This window comes from Thunnus albacares, chromosome 7 (genome assembly GCF_914725855.1).
Source record: "Thunnus albacares chromosome 7, fThuAlb1.1, whole genome shotgun sequence".
NCBI classification, from domain to species: Eukaryota; Metazoa; Chordata; class Actinopteri; order Scombriformes; family Scombridae; genus Thunnus; species Thunnus albacares.
This window is the reverse complement of record NC_058112.1, coordinates 6,351,594-6,372,010: the sequence shown is the minus strand read 5'-3', so window position 1 is coordinate 6,372,010 and position 20,417 is coordinate 6,351,594. Positions and strand designations below refer to the sequence as shown.

The 20,417-nt window shown below is 39.5% G+C and overlaps 1 protein-coding gene across 1 annotated transcript; it reads left to right on the top strand.

Annotated features, from left to right (window-relative positions):
• The first annotated feature begins 68 nt into the window (after positions 1–68).
• Positions 69–19,335, top strand: parvaa (parvin, alpha a). Its single transcript, XM_044357022.1, has 13 exons — positions 69–413; positions 5,161–5,250; positions 5,592–5,662; positions 6,298–6,400; positions 6,828–6,968; positions 9,682–9,797; positions 9,948–10,006; positions 12,300–12,319; positions 12,412–12,473; positions 13,795–13,863; positions 14,178–14,279; positions 16,520–16,592; positions 18,303–19,335. Exons 1-13 carry the CDS (start codon positions 278–280, stop codon positions 18,377–18,379), a joined length of 1,119 nt encoding a protein of 372 aa, XP_044212957.1. The 5' UTR covers positions 69–277; the 3' UTR covers positions 18,380–19,335.
• Positions 19,336–20,417: the final 1,082 nt, after the last annotated feature.

The window sequence follows — 20,417 nt, the reverse complement described above, 5'->3', positions numbered from 1 at the left end:
CCTCCTGGTACCCCTCAGTTAGCAGCTGTGCCTCCCGAGTCCGAGCACCGGGGAGTTCCCCCCCGTGGCCAGCCCGCTGCCTACTCTCCCGGTCCTCCTCCAGAGGAGGAGGGGCCACTTACTCCAGCCAACTTCGGGAGAAAATGTCTGGAATTCCGTTTCCGCTTTAGGGAGTGGACGGTGATTTTTTTTTTTCTTTTACGAACCAACTTTCATTTCCACGTCAATTCAAACAACTTTGAGTTCACTGTCCCGGATTTAACTTTCCGTTACGACGATGGCTTCCTCACCTCAGAAGTCCCCGTCCTCTCCGAAGTCTCCGACGCCCAAATCTCCGTCTTCCAGAAAGAAAGATGACTCTTTCCTGGGAAAACTTGGAGGAACTTTGGCAAGAAGGAAAAAGGCGAAAGAAGGTAAACAGCTAGCAAAACAACGAGCTAGAAACTAGCAGAACCGCTGCTGGCTCGTGCTACTCTACAGTTTTCAGAAGATGAATTTATCACGTTACAACAATATTTCACATCGTAGCCGACAGCTGTGCAGGAATAATCCCTGACAACACTACTACGCACATTAATTTTAAATAGCCAACACATTTAACAATAGTTTACATTTTTAATTCAGCTTTGAACACCAGTTTGAACCACATGATACAGTCCACAGCGCGTGTTTGCTTGTGTGTGTTTTCCTGGCCGCGGGATGACTGTCTCCATGTAAGGTATTGAACCCGCTACTAGAGTAATACGTGAGGAATGAGGCACAAGTAAACACAGGCCCGTCACAGACTGAGGCAACCCCTGCTCTCACTAACACTGTGAGATTTTTAACAGCAGTAGCAGCAAAATACTTGGTTGTTTCTTTTATTTAACAAAAGGATAATACACAAAGTTAGGTAAACAGTAGCAGCATTACAAATCAGATTTCAGTAACATACATATGAAGAACTTAAAATGAAAGTATTTGAAGGCAGTTCCATTAAATAAAAAAACAGTACCTATAACGTAAGAGCCAAGCCCTTCTCCAGCTTATGTTCTCCAGAAAAACTTGCCTCTAGGTACAGTTTTATTCTTTCTTTGAAAAGTTTGGCGACTATGCTCATTGCTACACTTTATATCTCTTAGTTCACTTCCATCCAACATCAGTAAAGGCTGTGTTATATTATTCCTACTTTAACATAACTGGCTTTTCACGAGTTGAATTAATTCATTTGGGATAGTACGAGTTAAACACTTAAACTTATTTGTTTCTCATTGGGAAGGTTGCTATCCACAGCACAAAGGGTCAAGGGGGTCAAAGGTCAGAGGTCAGGTTCAGCAGCTCTGAAGCTCATGAGGATTCACTATCACTTCATTTCACCCCACCTCCCTCTGTAATAGTTCATAAACCTCGCTATGTTGCATTTTAACTACCAAGAATGTGATTTAAATAAGAACACTCCAAAAGCCTCTTTTAAAATGTCTAGTTCAGTTTACAGCCACGCGAGGGTCGCTTTGGAAATCCAGTTGTCTTCAGTGAGCCTGACATTCATTGCTAAAGGCCAGGTTTTATCATGGAATGAGAAAGGTCTCTTTCAATTGGATGATTACTTTGTGTCATTCAGGGTTACTGTTCCACAGCTGAGCCCCATTTTATATCGTCTGCATGCAATCACATTACATTCATCCCGGCTCGATACGCACTCACATATACACGCTGAGTGCGATGTGTAGGATGTCTGCAGTGTGTTCCATGATTTGATGGAAAATGTGGGCTGGTTGCTCTTGTGTTGATCATTGATTAAATTTAAGTCCCTGTGACGTTTATGGCAGCCGCTGTGTGTGCAGGGGAGAGAGGGTCCACCGGCTTGAACGGGAGTAACTGCCAGATGAGAAAAGGAAAAAAAAAAGACATAACGGGGGTTTGGGATGAGAACGGGAAAGATCCAGGATGGGGAAGAGATGGTATGAGGAGAACCGAGAGAGGAGAAGGTCAGGAGGTTCGACATAGGGCTGTGCAGTGTCCGCTGCACACAGATGGACACCAACTGTGTGCAGGGAGGACATGGTGCAAACAGGAAATACATACTTAATTCTATATCCTCTGCGAAAATAGAGCAAATATAGACTTTATCTTGGGGTCGGGTGTTGCAGTATAGCTCAGCCTGAGGAGGATGAGCTGCAGGGGAGACAGCTGATATCCTGCTAGCCAGGAGAGGATGCTTGAGACTAGGGGACGGAGACAGACAGACATGGGCTGTGGAGCGCTCTGCCCTCCAGGTAGGAGACGACACCGGCATGCACTCTTTCCTCACATGTAGACATCAAACAGAAAGCATGTTTCCTCAAGGATGCATCTGTTGACGTGGGTTTTTATTATTACCCTTATTTAACCAAGTGGATAGATGCATGATTTACGACACTGAGGGGGAGGAGTGATGCGCAGTGAGCTCCACCATGCAGGACACTGAGGACGTTTGTGGCTCCTACTCAGTAATGACATTAAATCAAATCTGCACTGAACATATACAGAGTGTTAATGTAGGTGAACATTTTGTTTTTTAACAGTGGAACTGATGCCAAACAATATCATAGCAGTCTTGACATCCCAATATGAACAAATAGTTGTGAGTTGGCTGAGTTAATACCGTGGTCATGTAATGTATGAAGCCACCCACCGTACTTCCTCTAACACCCAACCCAGGTTTCTACATACTTGCTCATCCTTGAATAGCACAAGTGACAGTTACGGTAATATCAGATAGTGTTAATTGGTATGGTGTTATTGTATAACAGCTATACCCCCAAATGAGTCTGTAAATTGCCAGCTATAGGCAGCAGCTATAAAAGGGTTTTATTTCCCCTTTTTATGCACCTCATATGTCAAATATGATAATGATTACCCATAACCAGAAGATGTGGGGATGATGTGCCCACACAACGTCCAACCCTGCTGTTTGAGTTAGTACAATTAGTAAATGTGTGTTCTATTACACTGCACATATCCTCCTCTGATATTTCCACATTTAGCTCTGGTTCCTGTTTTACTTTGATTTATAGAGAAGTATAGTCTCTATGAATCTGGAAGCCCTGATACAGTTTTAAGATGATACTTGGAATTGTCTCTTTACATTCTCCAACCAGTACACTGATCATTGTGGAGCACTCACAGTAGACCTGCAATGATTAATCGATGAATTGATATATCGATTAGTTGCCAACTATTAAATGAATCACCAACTATTTTTATAATTGATTAATAGTTTTGAGTTTTTTTTTTTTTTTAAATGACCAAATTCTCTGATTCCAGCTTCTCAAATGTGAATATTTTCTGGTGTCTTTAGTCTTCTATGACAGTAAACTGAATATCTTTGGGTTGTGGACTGTTTTGGACAAAACAAGACATTTTGAAAAGAAATTCCTGCTTTTGGGTCCCAAATAAGCCAGTCCAGAAATTAAATGCCTCATTCTGACTCGTATTGTTTTACAATTTAAAAACCTAATTTTCAGACTTTCTCCCTCTCTTGAAGAAGTTTATTTTCTTTGTTGCCTAACACAGCTTGATTCCTCATTTACTTCTATATCTGTGCCAGTCGTCCTTTATCTCTACTTGGCTGAAGTGTTTTAAATCTGACTCCCAAATAAACCTAGATATCTATGTATTCCACTCTGAAAACTCAGTCTCTGGGATCCTTATAGGGATGGATTAAAAAAAACAAAACAACCCAACAATCTTGCCAATTGACACCAGAGCACAGTGTGTAATAAGTATTTCATTCTCCTGTACTTTGGGACCACTGCCTGCAAGTGTTTTCATTGATTTCCATAGTAAAACAAGTGGAGAATAATGGCACTTGTGTAGTGACTGTCCCAGCTGTACTTTGTGAAAATAGTCCCCAGAGTCATGCTCTGCTGCACACAAACAAGAAGAAAGCCTAATGCGTGCAATGATTTTGTTGAATTTTATGTGTCACACATTTCAAAAACTATCAGAAAAAAGGGGAAGCGACTTGTTATGTACTTGAGTAGAATTAGATATTGTATCTGGTAGACTGGAGGTGGTAATGTTGGGGGAGTGGGTGGTAATTTATAGGATGAAAAGAGTGAGGCATGTGTCACTCTACAGGAATATTCTCATACACCCGTGTGTGATGTGATATGTGTGCGTGCTAGCATGGACATACATGCAAGCACTTGTGGATGGTGTTGATTAAGAGGATGTTGTTCCAGTGAAGGCAGAGAAATGCACAGGATGTTCACTCTATGCTCTCAGCACACACACACACACAGACACACACACACACACACAGATCGGCAGCGATCGAGCCTCCTCAGGTATCTAACACACTGAGAAGAATGGCATGCTGGGCTTCTATAAAGCCCGCTGAGAAGCAGGAAGCCACACTGCCCTGTGTTTGTCTGACGTCAAGAGGGTCTCAACGGAGGGTCTGCTAATGGTTGTTTGTGGAATCGAGGGAACATTTAGGGAGCCGTCCAAACTACTGCTGGAAACTGCCAGTGATTATAGTTCAGGGAGACGTTCTGTCTTTGTCTCAGCTGATCTGCTGCTGTGTGAGCTTCACAGGAAGACGCAGAGACTTGCTCTGGCTGCGTGTTTAGCTTGTGGTTGGTGAATAAACATTAACTTTTGTCACTTTACTTGAGTTTTCACCTCTTCTTTAAATAATTTGTGGAAGTCATTCAATGATTAAATAAATCTTGAACACTCTCTGGTTTTAGCCTCTCAGACATGACGTTGCTTCTTTTCTCTGTTTTCTCACCGTACATTGAACATCTTTGGATATGAGACTGTTGACAAAATAAGCACTTTGAAAATGTCACTTTGTGCTCTGCAAAACTGTGTTGGGCATTTTCACAATTGTTTGACCTTTTCATAGACTAAATGATTAATCGATTGATTGAAAAGATCAACACATTAATTGATGATGATTGTAAGCCATAATTACAATGAACACAGGTACCGTAGTTTATTCTGAGTCGATCCCACATACCCCATCCTGGTCCTTTGTTGACAATAAAAATCTTGAATAATGCCAGTCTCATCCTTTTTTAAAAGTTTGCATCAAAATTCACAATCCAAGGAGTTGTAGCCGTGTGTGAATGTGCTTGACATCAACTGTGATTTAAATGAATGTAATATAATGTCTGTACCTCTTTACTCCAGTGTCTGAGCTTCAGGAAGAGGGGATAAATGCCATCAACCTTCCTCTCAGCCCTTCTCACTATGAGCTGGACCCTGAGGACACCATGCTAGGTAAACACTCACAGACCCTCTTACACATGAACTGGTGTAGTTATAAAAGAAAGTTTTGTTTTAGTTTGTCATTGAGAATTTATTTATTTATTTATTTTGGCAGGAATTCACAGATTTGATTTTATGTTTCATTTAGTGATGATAATTATACCGTTTTACACTATGAGACTAAATAAAGGGCACCACCAAGTCATGAGCTGTAACAAATGGTTCATGATGTACATGTGTAGCGTTACATCTTTTACAATAGTAAGTTGATGAGAAATGTTTCTATGTGTGTGTACAGTCTGCTGTGTTCATATAAAGCTTGAACTTTTATCCCGTTTCTGTTCATCCGTTAGAGGAGAATGAAGTGCGCACCATGGTGGACCCAAACTCCAAGAATGACCGCAAACTTCAGGAGCTCATGAAGGTTAGGTTTGATTTTTTTTGTTTTGTTTTGTTTTCCATATTCAGATTATTATACACACACACACACACACACACACACATATAGTATGTGTGTGTAAAGGTATAGATCAGTTTTCTTTTTTAGGTTTTGTGAGTAACCAGCTTATCACACATGTAGCACTATCCGTCCTGTAAAACCTGGCAGCATGATTCTGCGAAGCGAGCACACATGTAAGGATAGATGAGCAATCACTAGAGTCAAACAGGCAAATTCTCAAGGGAGAACTTGTCTCCGACTGTCAGAAAGCTTAGATTGGGGCAATGATTTATGTGCCAGCAGGAAAGTGATCCTCAGCATATCGCCTAATCAACACTAGTATGCCTTCCAAAAAGTCACAAAGTCCTTGAGTGACCCGGCTGAAGCTCAGACTCCAGTTCCAATAAAATCTGCGAAATGGCTTGAAACTACCAGGCAGACAGTACAGACCTGTACGAGTAAACCTAGAGCTATAATTGCTAAAATATATTAGCTTTCAGTATTTACTCTGGGCATTAAATGTGTCACTTGATGAGAAGTTCATTAAATGCAAAGATAATTTTGAAGTAATATAGGAAATTGTCAGTGAGAGTAATTTGTCTCCAATTCTGCCTATGTAGGTGTTGATCGACTGGATAAATGACGTCCTGGTGGGGGAGCGGATCATTGTGAAGGATCTGGCTGAAGATCTGTATGATGGACAGGTCCTGCAGAAACTATTTGGTGAGGAGTTGAACCTTGGATTTGACAAAAAGGGCAAATTATCATAATCAAAAGCTGTCCTGGACAGTAAATCTATGTTTTACAAATTTTCACTTCAGATTTTTAAAAATGTACACTGACTTCCACCTAACTAAAACGAATGCAGGCTAACACAACAGCCGTGCAATAAATCCTACCTTCATGGAGGTTATAATGGTCAGTTTTTGCTGGAACTGTTTCAGAGGTGTTGATTCAACTTTATGGAGGCTGTAGTTTTACTTGTTTGAATTGCATGGTCTTATACCGAGATGTGTTTCTAATATTGTGTCCCCCTCTCACCCATTAAGATAGTTGTTTTTTTAAAGTAAATTATTCATCTTATTGATATTCATTTGTGTGTGTGTGTGTGTGTGTGTGTCACTATCTTTGCCTTTGTGTTGTTCTTCAGAAAAGCTGGAGGGTGAGAAACTCAACGTGGCGGAGGTGACCCAGTCGGAGATCGCCCAGAAACAGAAGTTGCAGACTGTTTTAGAACGCATCAACGACTCGCTCAAACTCTCCACCAGGAGCATTCGCTGGAATGTTGACTGTAGGTGACCTAATGGTGATAATACAACATATATTTTGTTCACATAACTAATCCTCTTTAGTCACTTTAAACACAACTTTAATACTATAATCCATAGTTGTTTGTATAGTTTCACATACTATATTCTCCCTAATGTATTTTTAAATTCAGATTTCTAGCTGTATGTTTTTATAACCTACATACAATCCAGTGTCAGTTAACTTGATCTTAACACTCTTTGCTGCTACAAAGACTTTTGGTCTCGTTCTGTTACTGCACCTCTTGAAAAAACAGATTGCTGAGATAGTTATCTGTGACACAGCTTGCGTAGCAAAAGTTAAGAGAGTAAGCATCGAGTCACAACAGCACGATAAAGATCTGTCATCCCTACATCACCCCGCCAAGATCAGCAGCGATTAGAGATCTGAATTGCTCGCCCTAAACTAAAAATAGAATGATGTGTTGAGTACACTGTATCAGTAGGTAAACAAGGATTTACATGTATGGACTTTTTTTATTTTAATTCCATCCAATATGCTTTAAGAAGTAAACAATCGAAAGAGATTCCTACAAGTAGAAGTGGAGATGAACATCCAATGGAATACACACTTAGCATTCAAACAAGCCTTTAATGTAAATTAGGATTAGCAACTGATTCCTTGCAGCTCAAAGCAGCATTAGAGCAGATTATATCATCTGATATTAGCTTCTTGCAGATATATTGCTGTTGGCGTATATCAGCAGATACGTAACAGGAAATTGCAGTGTATAAATGCCGAGGTAGTTAAGAAACACTGTCACAATTACATGCTGTAGTTTGTCCACCAGAGAGCACTGACAAGTTAGTTTTTCAACTGCAATGTGTCCGGCTCAGTACATGTCTTTGTCACAGTTCTTTGAAAGACTCATTTAAGATATCCTTATCAAAATATACAATATATCGTTGATCAAGTCTCAGACTGATACGCTGACATTTGTTTAATATAATTGTAATTAAAAAATGCAGCCACATAAAAATTCTATAAAAAAAAAAACAGTTTGAAAATATTATCTGTTATATACAATTTTTTTGAAGCTTCCTGCATGCTCTTGAAAATAGAATACAGAAGAATGACGTGCTGACAGTTTGACAGCACACTGATTGCCTTAGATGTAACTAATAACAGCGTCCGCATTTGATTTAGATGTGTCGGCTCAGGTCATGTTATTTACACCTGTGCTTTTCCTGCTATAACATGTTGAAATGTTTGCTGTGAGTAAGATATGTAGCTGCTGTCATGAGAACCTTAGGCTGCGTTAAACTTATGGGATAATAATACATTTCAGACAGAAAGTTTCCCAAATAACACACAATAGTAGGCTTTTTGTAGATCTATCTTTTAATATCTCATTGTGTTATATGTATTAAATAAATCAAGCTCTGAGCATGACTTTCATTGTTCCTTTTTTGCATGTAGGATACTAGCTACATAAAAGCTAAGACCTCCACTTAAAGGATTTATGTCTGGATGGACTCGTGTTGCCGTTGGATTTATATGCTTCTTATTGAGCCGCAAGCTTTCAGATTGAGAACAACAACAACCAATGTAGTCATGCATGTCAACAGAGCTCTCCACCTCTTCTTTGATGGCACTCATCTTTATCTGGGAGTAATGATAATTACTATCAGGCTCCCAGCGCACTGCTTTTTGCTTACATCATTACCTGTAACATATATATGAGAGAGAGAGAGAGAGACAGATAAACAGACTGAAAAGGTTTGAGACAAATTACACAATAGATTTTTGTGAGAATGGTGCACTACAGAGAGGCCACAGCAAATTAAATTTATTTCAGACGAAATTATATGAAATTCTTAAATACACCTTTGGTAGAAGTTTGTCCTTGAAAGCTATTCGTGTGAGATGTCTTCAAAAATGCTAAAGAGCTCAGTGAATAACATGGAATGTAATTAATTTTGCTGTCCTTTTATTTGAGGAGCTTTCTTTTAATCAATTCTCTTTTATTTGTTCCTACTTTCATCCCCCATTCACAAGCCTCAGAAAAACACTTGCTCCTGATGTAACTTATTAGGATCCTCTTATGCAGTGAGGATCTAATAGGTTTTATGAAGGCTTTTAGCTTGCTCTCTGTCATTTGCCATTGCCATGGGGTACAATCAAAGGCTTGCTTTAGACACTTAATTGATCCTGATTGTTTTGTGTATCCAAAGGTAAATCCTATTTGTTCAGTCTCATGGTTCGGATGACTAAAGACATGTTGCTCAGTATGTCTGACTGAACAGGCTCTTTGTGTTTGACTTTATGCTGCAGACATCCACCAGAATTGGTGGATGTCTGTCTTTTGTTCCTTACAAAAGCTTGTATTCATGTGTTTTTTATATATATATATACATATGTCACTTCAAGGTAACTTTTGGCATCTTGTGTTGTATTTACTGTTGAAGGTATGTGACCTTGCCACATAAAACTTTTAATTCTAAATTCCTTTCAAATAATTGAAAATATGTGGCTTTTATTTTGCAGCCCAATGTCTAGAGTTAATTGCAATGATGATTTTAAAGAATCCCATTAAAAGGATTTGAGACATTTTAAACTAGATGAGTGCTGTGGGCACAACAGTAGCAGTGAAAGCAGGTACTCTACATACAACATTGGATATACCAGTAAACAGCAGATATATGAGGAAAGTTTAATAATGATGATTTGACACTGTCTCTCTTTCCCCGCATTAGCCGTTCATGCGAAGAGTATAGTTGCCATCCTGCACCTGCTGGTGGCGCTGTCGCAACACTTCAGAGCACCAATCAGATTGCCAGACCACGTTTCTATTCAAGTAGTGGTCGTCCAGGTGAGTGTAGCATTGGTTTTCGAAAGCCCTCCAGTAAGCACTTACAGTATGTGAGATGTCTTGTGTCTTTATTGAGAATGTCGGTTTTATAACTCTTCACTGCTTGAATTAATTTGCATTTACATATCATCCTCCCTTTATGGCTTTCAGAAAAGAGAGGGCATCCTTCAATCCAGACAAGTTCAAGAGGAAATAACTGGCAACACAGAGTAAGTTGGCCCATTTTTACACCTCACAAGGCATGTGTTGCATTTAAACGCAGTGTTGATAGACATTAATGCTGGTGCAAAATAGAACACGTCTCTGCAAAACATTGTACCTACATTGACAAAGAAAGATCAAATGCTATTTTAAAGATCTTTTGAATATTTTTCCTCTATGACAACACAACCATCACACTCTCCCGTTTAAGATTGTGTAGATTCACCTTGCTTGCCTAATGATACACTGGTATCGATGTATGATTTGTTTACGAATTGCAAACATAAAAAAATCATGTGAAGTTGAAACACTTATTTATGAAAGCTGTGTTTTTTGGCTGCATTCACAAGATCTAGGACAGCCTTCACAAAATTACGACAAATAACACAGCGGCTAGACTCTAGGGATGACAATGTCAGTCTGTTGGTTTGGTCCAGGCTAAAATATGTCAACAATTATAAGATAGATTGCCACCAAATTCATTCATGTTCCCCAGAGGATGAACCCTAAAAAACATCAGTATGTTAGCATTGTCATTCTAGGCATATTAGCTATTATATTATGCTATTCGATTCTTGTGCCAACAATACCTGAATTCTGGTACATTTTGGTACTTATTGTGGTTGAACAAAAGAAGTCAAATTTCTCAAATGTTAAATATCTGAATATATACAGCCATACAGGAACGTTGCCAAAATAAAATGACATCTAAAACAAAATTATGAATCTCAGCAACTGGTTTTGGTAAACTTGCTGCGTTTTCCCATCGGTTTGGTTTTATTTCACACAGAAGAAATTCAAGTGAACCAAAAAACATCACTACAAACCACATGAGAACATTCTCTCCCCTCATTGGTTAGTTGTGTCTCAGATGGGAAAAAGAAGGAAAGTTCCTGAAGAAGGTTCTCTGGCCAAATGCAACATACCTCAATTCACTCTCAGGCTGGTTGCTAGCAACGGTTGATTTCCCAGCATGCAAAGCACACCTGGCTATGGGAGCCATTTCACTCAAACTTGCAGAGTACAGCTAGTTGTCAGGTCAGATGAACCACTCCAGAATTAGATTCTGACCGGACTGAGACCACCTCTTCAAAGCATCTCGTTACAGTTGTTGTTTGATACCCGGCCCTACACACAGCCTGTCGATAGAACTCCCAACTGTGGTGGGACTTGAAACCAAAAACCTTGTATATCTTCCCTCTGCAAACACAACTGTTCAGCCCACGGAGCTTTAAATAGACTTTTTTTTTTACTTCTACAAGAAATATTGTGCAATTGTTAACAGACAACCATTGTATCTGAACAAGAGATGTGATGGCACCTTTAGCTGAAGAATTAGACTATTTAAATCACACACACAAACACACAGACACACACACACACACATCTCGCTCGCTGTGAGGCTGTCCTACAGCCTGACAGCAGCAGCAAGGGAGATAACAGCAGGCCAGCTCACACGAGCACACACATTTTGTCATGGTAGATAGATACACTGTTAATAATACACACACACACACACACACACACACACACACACACACACACACACGAGGCTCTCACAAACACTCACATGGTCACAGTGGAAATATGGTTATTACCACACCACCAGGACCATTGCCCAGACCTGCCTGCCTTTGCCATCACAGATTACACCATGAATATGTGTGTGTGTGTGTGTGTGTGTGTGTGTGTGTGTGTGTGTGTGTGTGTGTGTGTGTGTGTGTGTGTGTGTGTGTGTGTGTGTGTGTGTGTGTGTCAGTGCCTGCCATTTCTTGCTGGCCTGCCCACTGTGATATCTCTTCCTTGGGGACACTCACACTGCAGCGTCTCCCTCCCTCCAAAACCACCTGACCCTTTCCAACAACAATATCCTCCAAAGTACTAACATTGTAATAATAGACAAGAGAGGCCCTCCATTCCCATAGAAAAGCTGCATGTACACAGCAGTCTTCATTCATTGTATTAATACCCAACAGTAATGTTGTGCTGTTGAGATTACTGCATTGTGCTATAGTATGTGGTCATTGTGAACATCCCAGTGATGATACCCAGGTTATTTGTATACCCGAGGTACACCTGTGTTTATTGTTCAGCAAATTATGATACCATAACTACGTCTATTGTTGGTAATCCCTCCATCCTCCACATTCCTCTGTGATTGAATTGGAAGCACTTGTCTTTCATTATCTCATGTTTTTCTATGAATATTCAGGTGTGAAATTGTCAATAAGCAGAAGCGGCCTCTGATTTGTGCATTTGACATTTTCTCTCTTGTTCCAATGTCTTTTCTCTTTTTCACAGAGCTTTCTCTGGCAGACATGGTATGTACTTATGAAAGAAGAGTGTATTTTCACATATGACCATATTATCGTCCTTTGTTTGATTCATTATTTATTTTATGGATTCTCCACAGAACGCGATGCTTTCGACACCCTGTTCGACCATGCTCCAGATAAACTGAATGTCGTCAAAAAGGTATTGAGGCTTTGCAGTGGCATCACACATTTATCTGCCGTGTCTGTCACCATCTTGGGGACCCAACAGAGTAATATCTAAATACATAAAAATGGATACAGAGACTAAACTAATACTCAGAATAGCCTTTTTTTTAAACCTCCTTTTCTTACTTGACACAGTAATCTGAAAGATCACCTAGCTCCGCCTCTTCCTGCCAGCTAAAGCAAGCCCCTCTAAAGCTGCAAGTAGTAGAAGTCCTTCCTCACAAAAAGTGATTTAGAAATGAGTAACGTCCTTTCATGGTAGTAGTTTCCTTGACATGTTAGATTGTTGACAAGTCGGCCCCACCTAGCTAATTTAAATATTGAGATCCGATCACAATGCTCGGTTTCACCCACTGACTGCATACAAATATGGACGTAATAACAGCTCCCCAAAAGTGAAGCCAAAACATCTCGATCAGCCCCCTGGTGGCTGGCTGTAGTATAAGTCATAAGTCCCGCCTCTTCCATGTTAACGGATGGAACATGAGAGACAAACTAAAAATCAAATAAATTTTCCTAAAGATGATTTCTGTCATCTTAGGTAGTTCTCATCACGCTGATGTTCGTCCAAGTGCTCATTTTTCTGATAAGTTTGTTTTTAATTGACTATATAAAAAGGAGGTGTGATGTCATGATTGACAGCTGTGACAGCCGCTCTCAAACCTCCATCAGAAGTGTGCAGGCTCTGATTCCAAATGATCTCACACCAGAGGAGACACAGCGACACAGAGCTACCAGTCAGAGGAATCTGTCACTGCAGTCCAAACACAAGTCTTTTACAAGTTCAAATAACTGTAGGCTACAGTAACCTGTGGACTGTCAGGAAACGCCAGAATCTAATCACCCTCATCTAAGTATAACAGATGACATTTTACTCTCAAAGCAACCTATTCTATTGTTTGTTTTTTCTCAAAACATTACTATTTTTTAATTGAATAATTATGACTTTGTTCTTGAAATATTACAGCTTAATTCTTGAAATCTCAGATTATTTTTTTTGTCTGACAGTGGTCCTAATACTCCATCATACCTCCAGAACCACAGAACACATTATACAACTGTTTACAAATAGTGTCAAGAAGACTGACGTTCATGTGTAAAAATTGGTGGAATGCACCATTAAAGGCACATGTATTTTTTTTAGCTGTTTTTGTCCAGTGTTGAGGACCTCTAGTATGGCTGCATGGAGGCAATAAGGTGGCTTTAGATTTGTGTCTTTGTGTTTATGTGTTTGCTTGTCTTGTTTGAGATGTCACCAGTTTTTGTGACAGATACTCTTCTTTGCGGTTTCTCAGACATTGATCACGTTTGTGAACAAACACCTGAACAAGCTCAACCTAGAGGTGTCTGAATTGGAAACACAGGTACACACACACACACGTACACACAAGAAAAAAAAAATCTATGCAATTTATACTATATACTGATTCTTACATACATAACCTGCTATTGCTTTTATAGTTAAGCCTTTTGTTGATGGAGTCAAACAAAAAACATTTTCACATAAAAACATCCATTTTAAATCATTTAAAATATATATTTAAATCTGTAATTGAGATTTTAGTCTGGTTGTCTCAAAAATAATCAAATTTAACATTGTTCCCAAGCCTGTCTGCCATTTTTATTATATTACCTGTATGCAGTGAAAGCACACAGTTTGAGTGTGCTGCTGTCTCAGTTTGCAGACGGTGTGTATCTGGTGCTGCTGATGGGGCTGCTGGAGGGATACTTTGTGCCACTCTACAACTTCTTCCTCACACCAGAAAATTTCGACCAAAAGGTAAAAGTGTGATGATTTTTCTAAATTCATCAGTGGAAAATGTCTATACAAACTTCTTAAACGGCTACTTCAACATAATCCACTATGCTGCACTTAATCTGTACACTCATTTTGTTGTTTTAGCCCAAATATGGCTAATTTTATGTCTACCATTTATTGTAACGCAGTTAGCTGTTTACCTTGTCTTCTCTTGACAAACATAAACAGCTAACTACAATAGTGACATGCGGAAACTGTATTTTGCTATATTTTGATAAAAACTATATTTCCAGTTCAGCTCAGTAGATCAGAAATGAACAGTGACTATAAATGAAAGTGCTGACTTGAGCTTTAAGGATGTTTGGTCGTGTTAACATCCACATGGGTTGAACACTGTAGGAATGGAAGCACTTTTTTTTATCCTTGGTAGGTATACATACAAAGGGCTACAGTTGTTGACACTGTTCTTGTGTTGTGGATGTAAACACCCTTCAAATTAAAGCTGAATGTAGACAATTTATTCTAATAGTCAGTGTTTCACTTCAAATCCAATGAAGAAGCCACAACAAATGATTCTGAATACTTTTTCTTACTGTTATTCCAAGTGAATATAAAAAGCTACTGACGTTTGTTAAATAAATACAAGAAGAAACACAAATGCAAGAGTTTCCTGCTGTGTTATGGACACTGTAGTTGTGACCCCAACCACGTTAACATATCCACTCTTTTCTTTTAGAGATCCCTGAGAAACGGGGCCGTAACCCATCTTTGGTCCCGCCTTTATAGTTGAAGAAACACTCTTAAATCAATACTCCATTTCTCAGGAGCCTCATGCACAGGGGGCCGTGACTCTACCCTCTATAGCTTGATAAATGCCATCCGTTTTCCCCAGAGCCCATTGAGTGCGGAGCCATCTCTCCTCTCATTGGCCTCTGTAGTACTACGGTATTCTGAACAGGCAATCTGCAGAGACACCACAGTAGCCTTTTGTTTGGGTCTTGGCCAGCGGCCCCTGCCAAGCTGCGAAGCAGAATGGGCATCAGTGCTACAATGTACACAACTACACACACAAAAACACACACAGATACTCCTGGCCCGGAAGAACAGGCACCAGCCCCACAGCATCTGTAATCTCCTATTGCACAGGGAAACACTGGAGTGGCTTAGGGGCTCAGCTCTATTACTGCGTGCGTGTGTGTGTGTGTGCATGTGTGTGTGTGCGTGTGTGAGTGAGTGTGTGTGAGGGCCTAGAGGCCTATCGATGATTCACCAGGGGTGGCCTGTGAAAAACAGCACAAGGCATCAAGAAAGCTCTCCTGCTTCTGCTCAGTAGATCTCTACTTAAGGCTCATTCTCTTCTTCTCTTTTTTACTGTATTAAATGGCTGCGGTTGCGCTTTTCCACACAATAAGCTCTTGTTGGGCAAAGCTTTTAGTACTTCACAGCAGGGCAAACACACACACACACACACACACACAGATACAATGAGCAGAGAATAGAAAACATCTTTCAATTATTTCTCTCTTCTCTTTGATTAGTTTTCCTCCTCTCATGCAGGTTTTTTTTTTTTTTTAATCACTCATGAGTCAGAACTGCGTAGACGTCTTTGTGCCGGTTTCTTCAACAGAACAGCGTCTCTGCTCGAGGCCCTCATCTAAATGCACTGCGACTGAAAATCTAAATAATTCCACCTTAAAACGGTCACTGTCATTTATTGCATCCACCATAATTGTCAGTTTTCCGGAGAAACTTAATAAACCTCATATCTCCAGCATGTGTGTTTCTCCTTCTTCCAACTGGATAAGGAATTATAACATAAGTGCTCTTTGCTTACATGAAATCATAGAATCAAAACTTGTACAATGTTATGACATGACAAATCTGACTGTCAATGACAGTATCACGTCCCTGGAGTTAGGAGGTTTTTGAGTGGCACTGGTGACATGTATCTATTGATAAATGAGGGAGCAGAGTGTTTGTGCAGCTGCTGAAGGCTTATGGTCTTACAGAACAGAGCCGTGTTGTGTTTGCAGACACAGGACTGCGGTAGCACGATTTGAATCGACCCGGAGCGCACAGTTTCCACATTCTCTTATCAGCGAGGAGTTGTATGTGAGGTGTATGATTTGTACTTTCCCACCTGCACCTGTGTGTGTGTGTAAAGTTTATGTTGATTGTGTGTTAGAGGTATTTGCACAGTAGTGAATCTGTCTCCCTTTGAGTTGTCGTGTATCCTAACAGACTGGTCACTGTCTCCGCAGGTGCATAACGTGTCCTTCTCCTTTGAGCTGATGCAGGATGGAGGTCTGGAGAGACCAAAGCCCCGGCCAGAAGGTAGGACGCACATTTACCACGTTTTTGCCTCGTCAGACATTGTGAATATTAACACAATAAACAAGTGAAAATGTGCCTGAACAGAGGCAAATATAATTTTGTCACATTGAATTTTACATTTGAAAATAGTGTTTTTAGAATTTGCTGGATTGCAACTTTTTCAGACTTTTGGTTGGGGGGAAAAAAACATTTTAAAGCTGCAATAAGCCATGTTTTTATATGAACAATGAGTCAAATGACTACATCTGATGTGGGAGGTGACATCTGTAGTGACAAACCCACAGAGAATTATCAACAGACTCTGCACTTTCCTTCAGTTCTACGGAGCCTTTTAGAGTTTTTCAGTACATTGTTTTGGTTTTACAACCTGCTACTTTACTGTTTTGCTTCAGTCCACAATAGGCAACAGTATTCACCTTGCAGTAATATGAATCTGTATCCAGACTGTATCCAGGTTGTCAAAACAGGAGAAGAAGCAGTCTTGACTCCATCCACGAGTATCTTGAATATACAAGGCGTTTTTGTTGTTTTCTTGCTAGTACCTTAGCTTGCTAATTGGCTAACGGCTGCTACCTCACTAGTTTAGAACAGTCGCTTGTGATTACATATTTCCACCTACGTAGTTGTTTGTGGATTGACAACACAATTGCATTTACACTTGTGTTCAATGTGGTCACAACGTGTCCGTGACCACCTCCGGAGGTGGTTTGGCTGATTGGATTACAATCCATCCTCAGTGCCTCTCGGGAACATTTACACCTCTACTTTCATGTGGTATCCGATTGCAGTTTGATCACTCAAAACGCATTTTAATGCAAGGTGTAAAGGGTCTCTCTCATAAACCCACTGTACACAAAGTTAGCACTTAGCTGGTGAGCATAGTGGAGCATTTAGCAGCTATAGAGTCAGATATTTCCTTCAGGAGTTGGTGCAGACAAGAGCTGCAAAGATATTAAAAATTGGGTATTTTCCAGGTGGACAGATAAACAACTCCTAATGCTAACATTTTTGAAACAAACATGTTTGAAACAACAACTTTATAAGGGGATACTGTGTCAAAAAAAATCAATTGATGCAGTTTTAAAAAATAGAGGGAAAGTTAGAACAATGGAAACCATGTGCTTCCAAACATCTAATATACAGGATGTTTGTAAAATTAGTCAAAGAAAATTGAATCAATTTTTACAAAATTTCTGTTTAACTGAGGTCATTGTTCATGTGTGTTTTAATCAAGGATGTTCTTGATCAACAGGTCATACTCAGCAAAATGTTTTAAAGCCACAGCTCCACAGAGGCATCAGAATAAAATGACCTAGAAATAGAAAATAGCAGAAAATAGTTTTTTAGCAGAGCAACATGACTGACATTGTAGGTCCATTGTGGCCCACTTTTTATTAATGGCATTTAATTAAAAAAAAGGGAATAAACTAAAAGGTTCTAAAAATATTTGTGGAGTTGTGTGTCACATGGATTTCCACTAATCATATTTCAGCATCATAGCACAACACAACAGCACAAGTACCTCTCAGGTATCTGCTGAATCTTGTTTGTTTAAGGAAATACTGGGCCGGTGGATACAGGCCATTAAGCTGTAGAAGAGGCAGCAATGTGTCACAGTTTGTTGCAGCTGCTCTTGTTTATTGGACTTCATTATACAGACAAGACCTATATTGTATCTGATTGTACTCTTCTCTTCTTCTGTTTTTTCAGATATAGTGAACTGTGACCTTAAATCAACCCTGCGTGTCCTGTACAACCTCTTCACCAGGTACAGGAACGTAGACTGAGCGCCACGTGTAGCAAGAGGGAACACTTTTTACCATGGACCACACGCTAAAGCTTAAAAATGTATTTTTTCATTCTAATCATTGTAGAAATCTGTTTTTTAACAGAATGCATGCATCACATTTTGTTGTACCACACACAAATCTTTATTTTTTAATCCCTGCAAAGACATGTGCAACAAATTTACACCAGCCTAAATGTTTGGCTTTTATTCGGGCATTGCCATACAGTCCTACAGACTTATATTAATCAAATGAGATAGCTAATGTTAATCTGAAATCAGAGAGGTCATTCTATAACATCTTTTGTTACCCTGAATAGCTATCATGGAGGGGAGATTTTAGATTAACAGCATTTGTATCTTTTAATTCAGAAAAGAAAATGTTAAACTGTATTTATTGTACATTTTGATACACTTGTTCTTTCTTACTTTTCCAGCAATTTCATGTCTTTATGTCGTGCCTTTATTTAAACATGTGAACACCCTAAGCTCCCAATACCTGATGTTGGGATGTATGTGCTCCCCAGTTGTCTTAACGCTCCAGATTTCCTTTGTGGAAGAACATTTGACATATTTGACCAAAGCTTTGTTGTATTCACACTGTAAAACACATAAAGGCTTTACTCAGCAGCAGCGACTTAATATTTTGTCTCCCTGTCTTATTATTTCATAATGTTTCTTATTTTGAATTGAGGTACATCGCCATTACCCTTATAATCACTATAATACATTATATTTTTTAACACACAATAGATTTCACTCCGTTCTGTAAGACAAATGAAATTTGACTGAATATTACGTTACAAATTGTATGTAGTGTTCTACTTCCAAGGCAATCTGATTTCCTCAAACAACAAATGCAGTAATGATCAATTGTTTGGGCTGCCAACACATTCTCTATCATGTATCTATTTATGTTTTAATGCATTATATCCAATAAATTGTTCAGTCCCAGAATGCGGCTGCTTTTTTTTGCCCCTCAAAGGAAGCAAAGAGGAATGTTTTTGCAACAAAACAAAAATTGGGGTCAGATTGGTTCCAATTTTTCCCGTCCAGAAAGACAAGTGAACCTCCACAACAATTTTCTGTTGTGTGTCTCTAAATTGAGACAGACTGTTGGAAAAGCTGTGTAAATGCTCTCTGAATTGGAGCTGACCCCAATGTAGGCAGAAATGGATAGGACAGTTACTGAATGGATGAAAAGGTTCATTTTTTTCCCTCATGCATTCCACAGTAGCTTTTAAAAAGAAATGGGGGGATAGGTGTGTGTGTGTATATATTGTATGTGTGTGTGTGTGTTTGTGCATTGATGTACTATTAATTATACTGTGGTATTGCAGTATTCTCTGATGATACCCACACACATTGCAAAGACACTCGGATTCAGATGTTTTTGATTCTGCCTGTTGCTTTTCAATTTGTGTTTGTATGAAAGAACTTATGTATGAACTCAGAGAATCCTTCCTTTGTGTGTGTGTGTGTGTGTGTGTGTGTGTGTAGTCCCTTAAATATAGAGTGTGAGTCTCTAAATTGTAATAAGTGAGTAATACCTTTTGGATTGGAACATATTTCAAGGTGAGAACATTGTAAAGGCTATAATTTAATCTTCAATGGAGAGTTTGCGAACGAGTGACAAAGAGTTCAAGTGTAAAGCCTGAGCAGTGATGTTCAATGAAGCAATATTGTTCACCTTCAAGGAGCTCTTCAAAACATTCCCATTTTGGTATGTGAAGAGAGAAGGAACTGTAGGTGCATATACAGTATGTGTGTGTCAACTAAATGCCAGGAACGCAGCGTAACATTCGGTTCGAGTAACAGTATCCGGTGATGATTGCCCTCTCAGATGCTCTCATGTCAGTTGCAACAGATCCTGAGGGATCTGAAACCATGTTATGATCATTTCCTCTCTGCTCCCTCGCCCAGGGAACAATTCAGCTGCTCTAGTTATTACCTTGTTACATTATTGTTATTGCATTATTGTTACATTGGCGCTCTATGCGAGGGTCACATGGGGACACAGCTGCATTCCTCTGATTGAA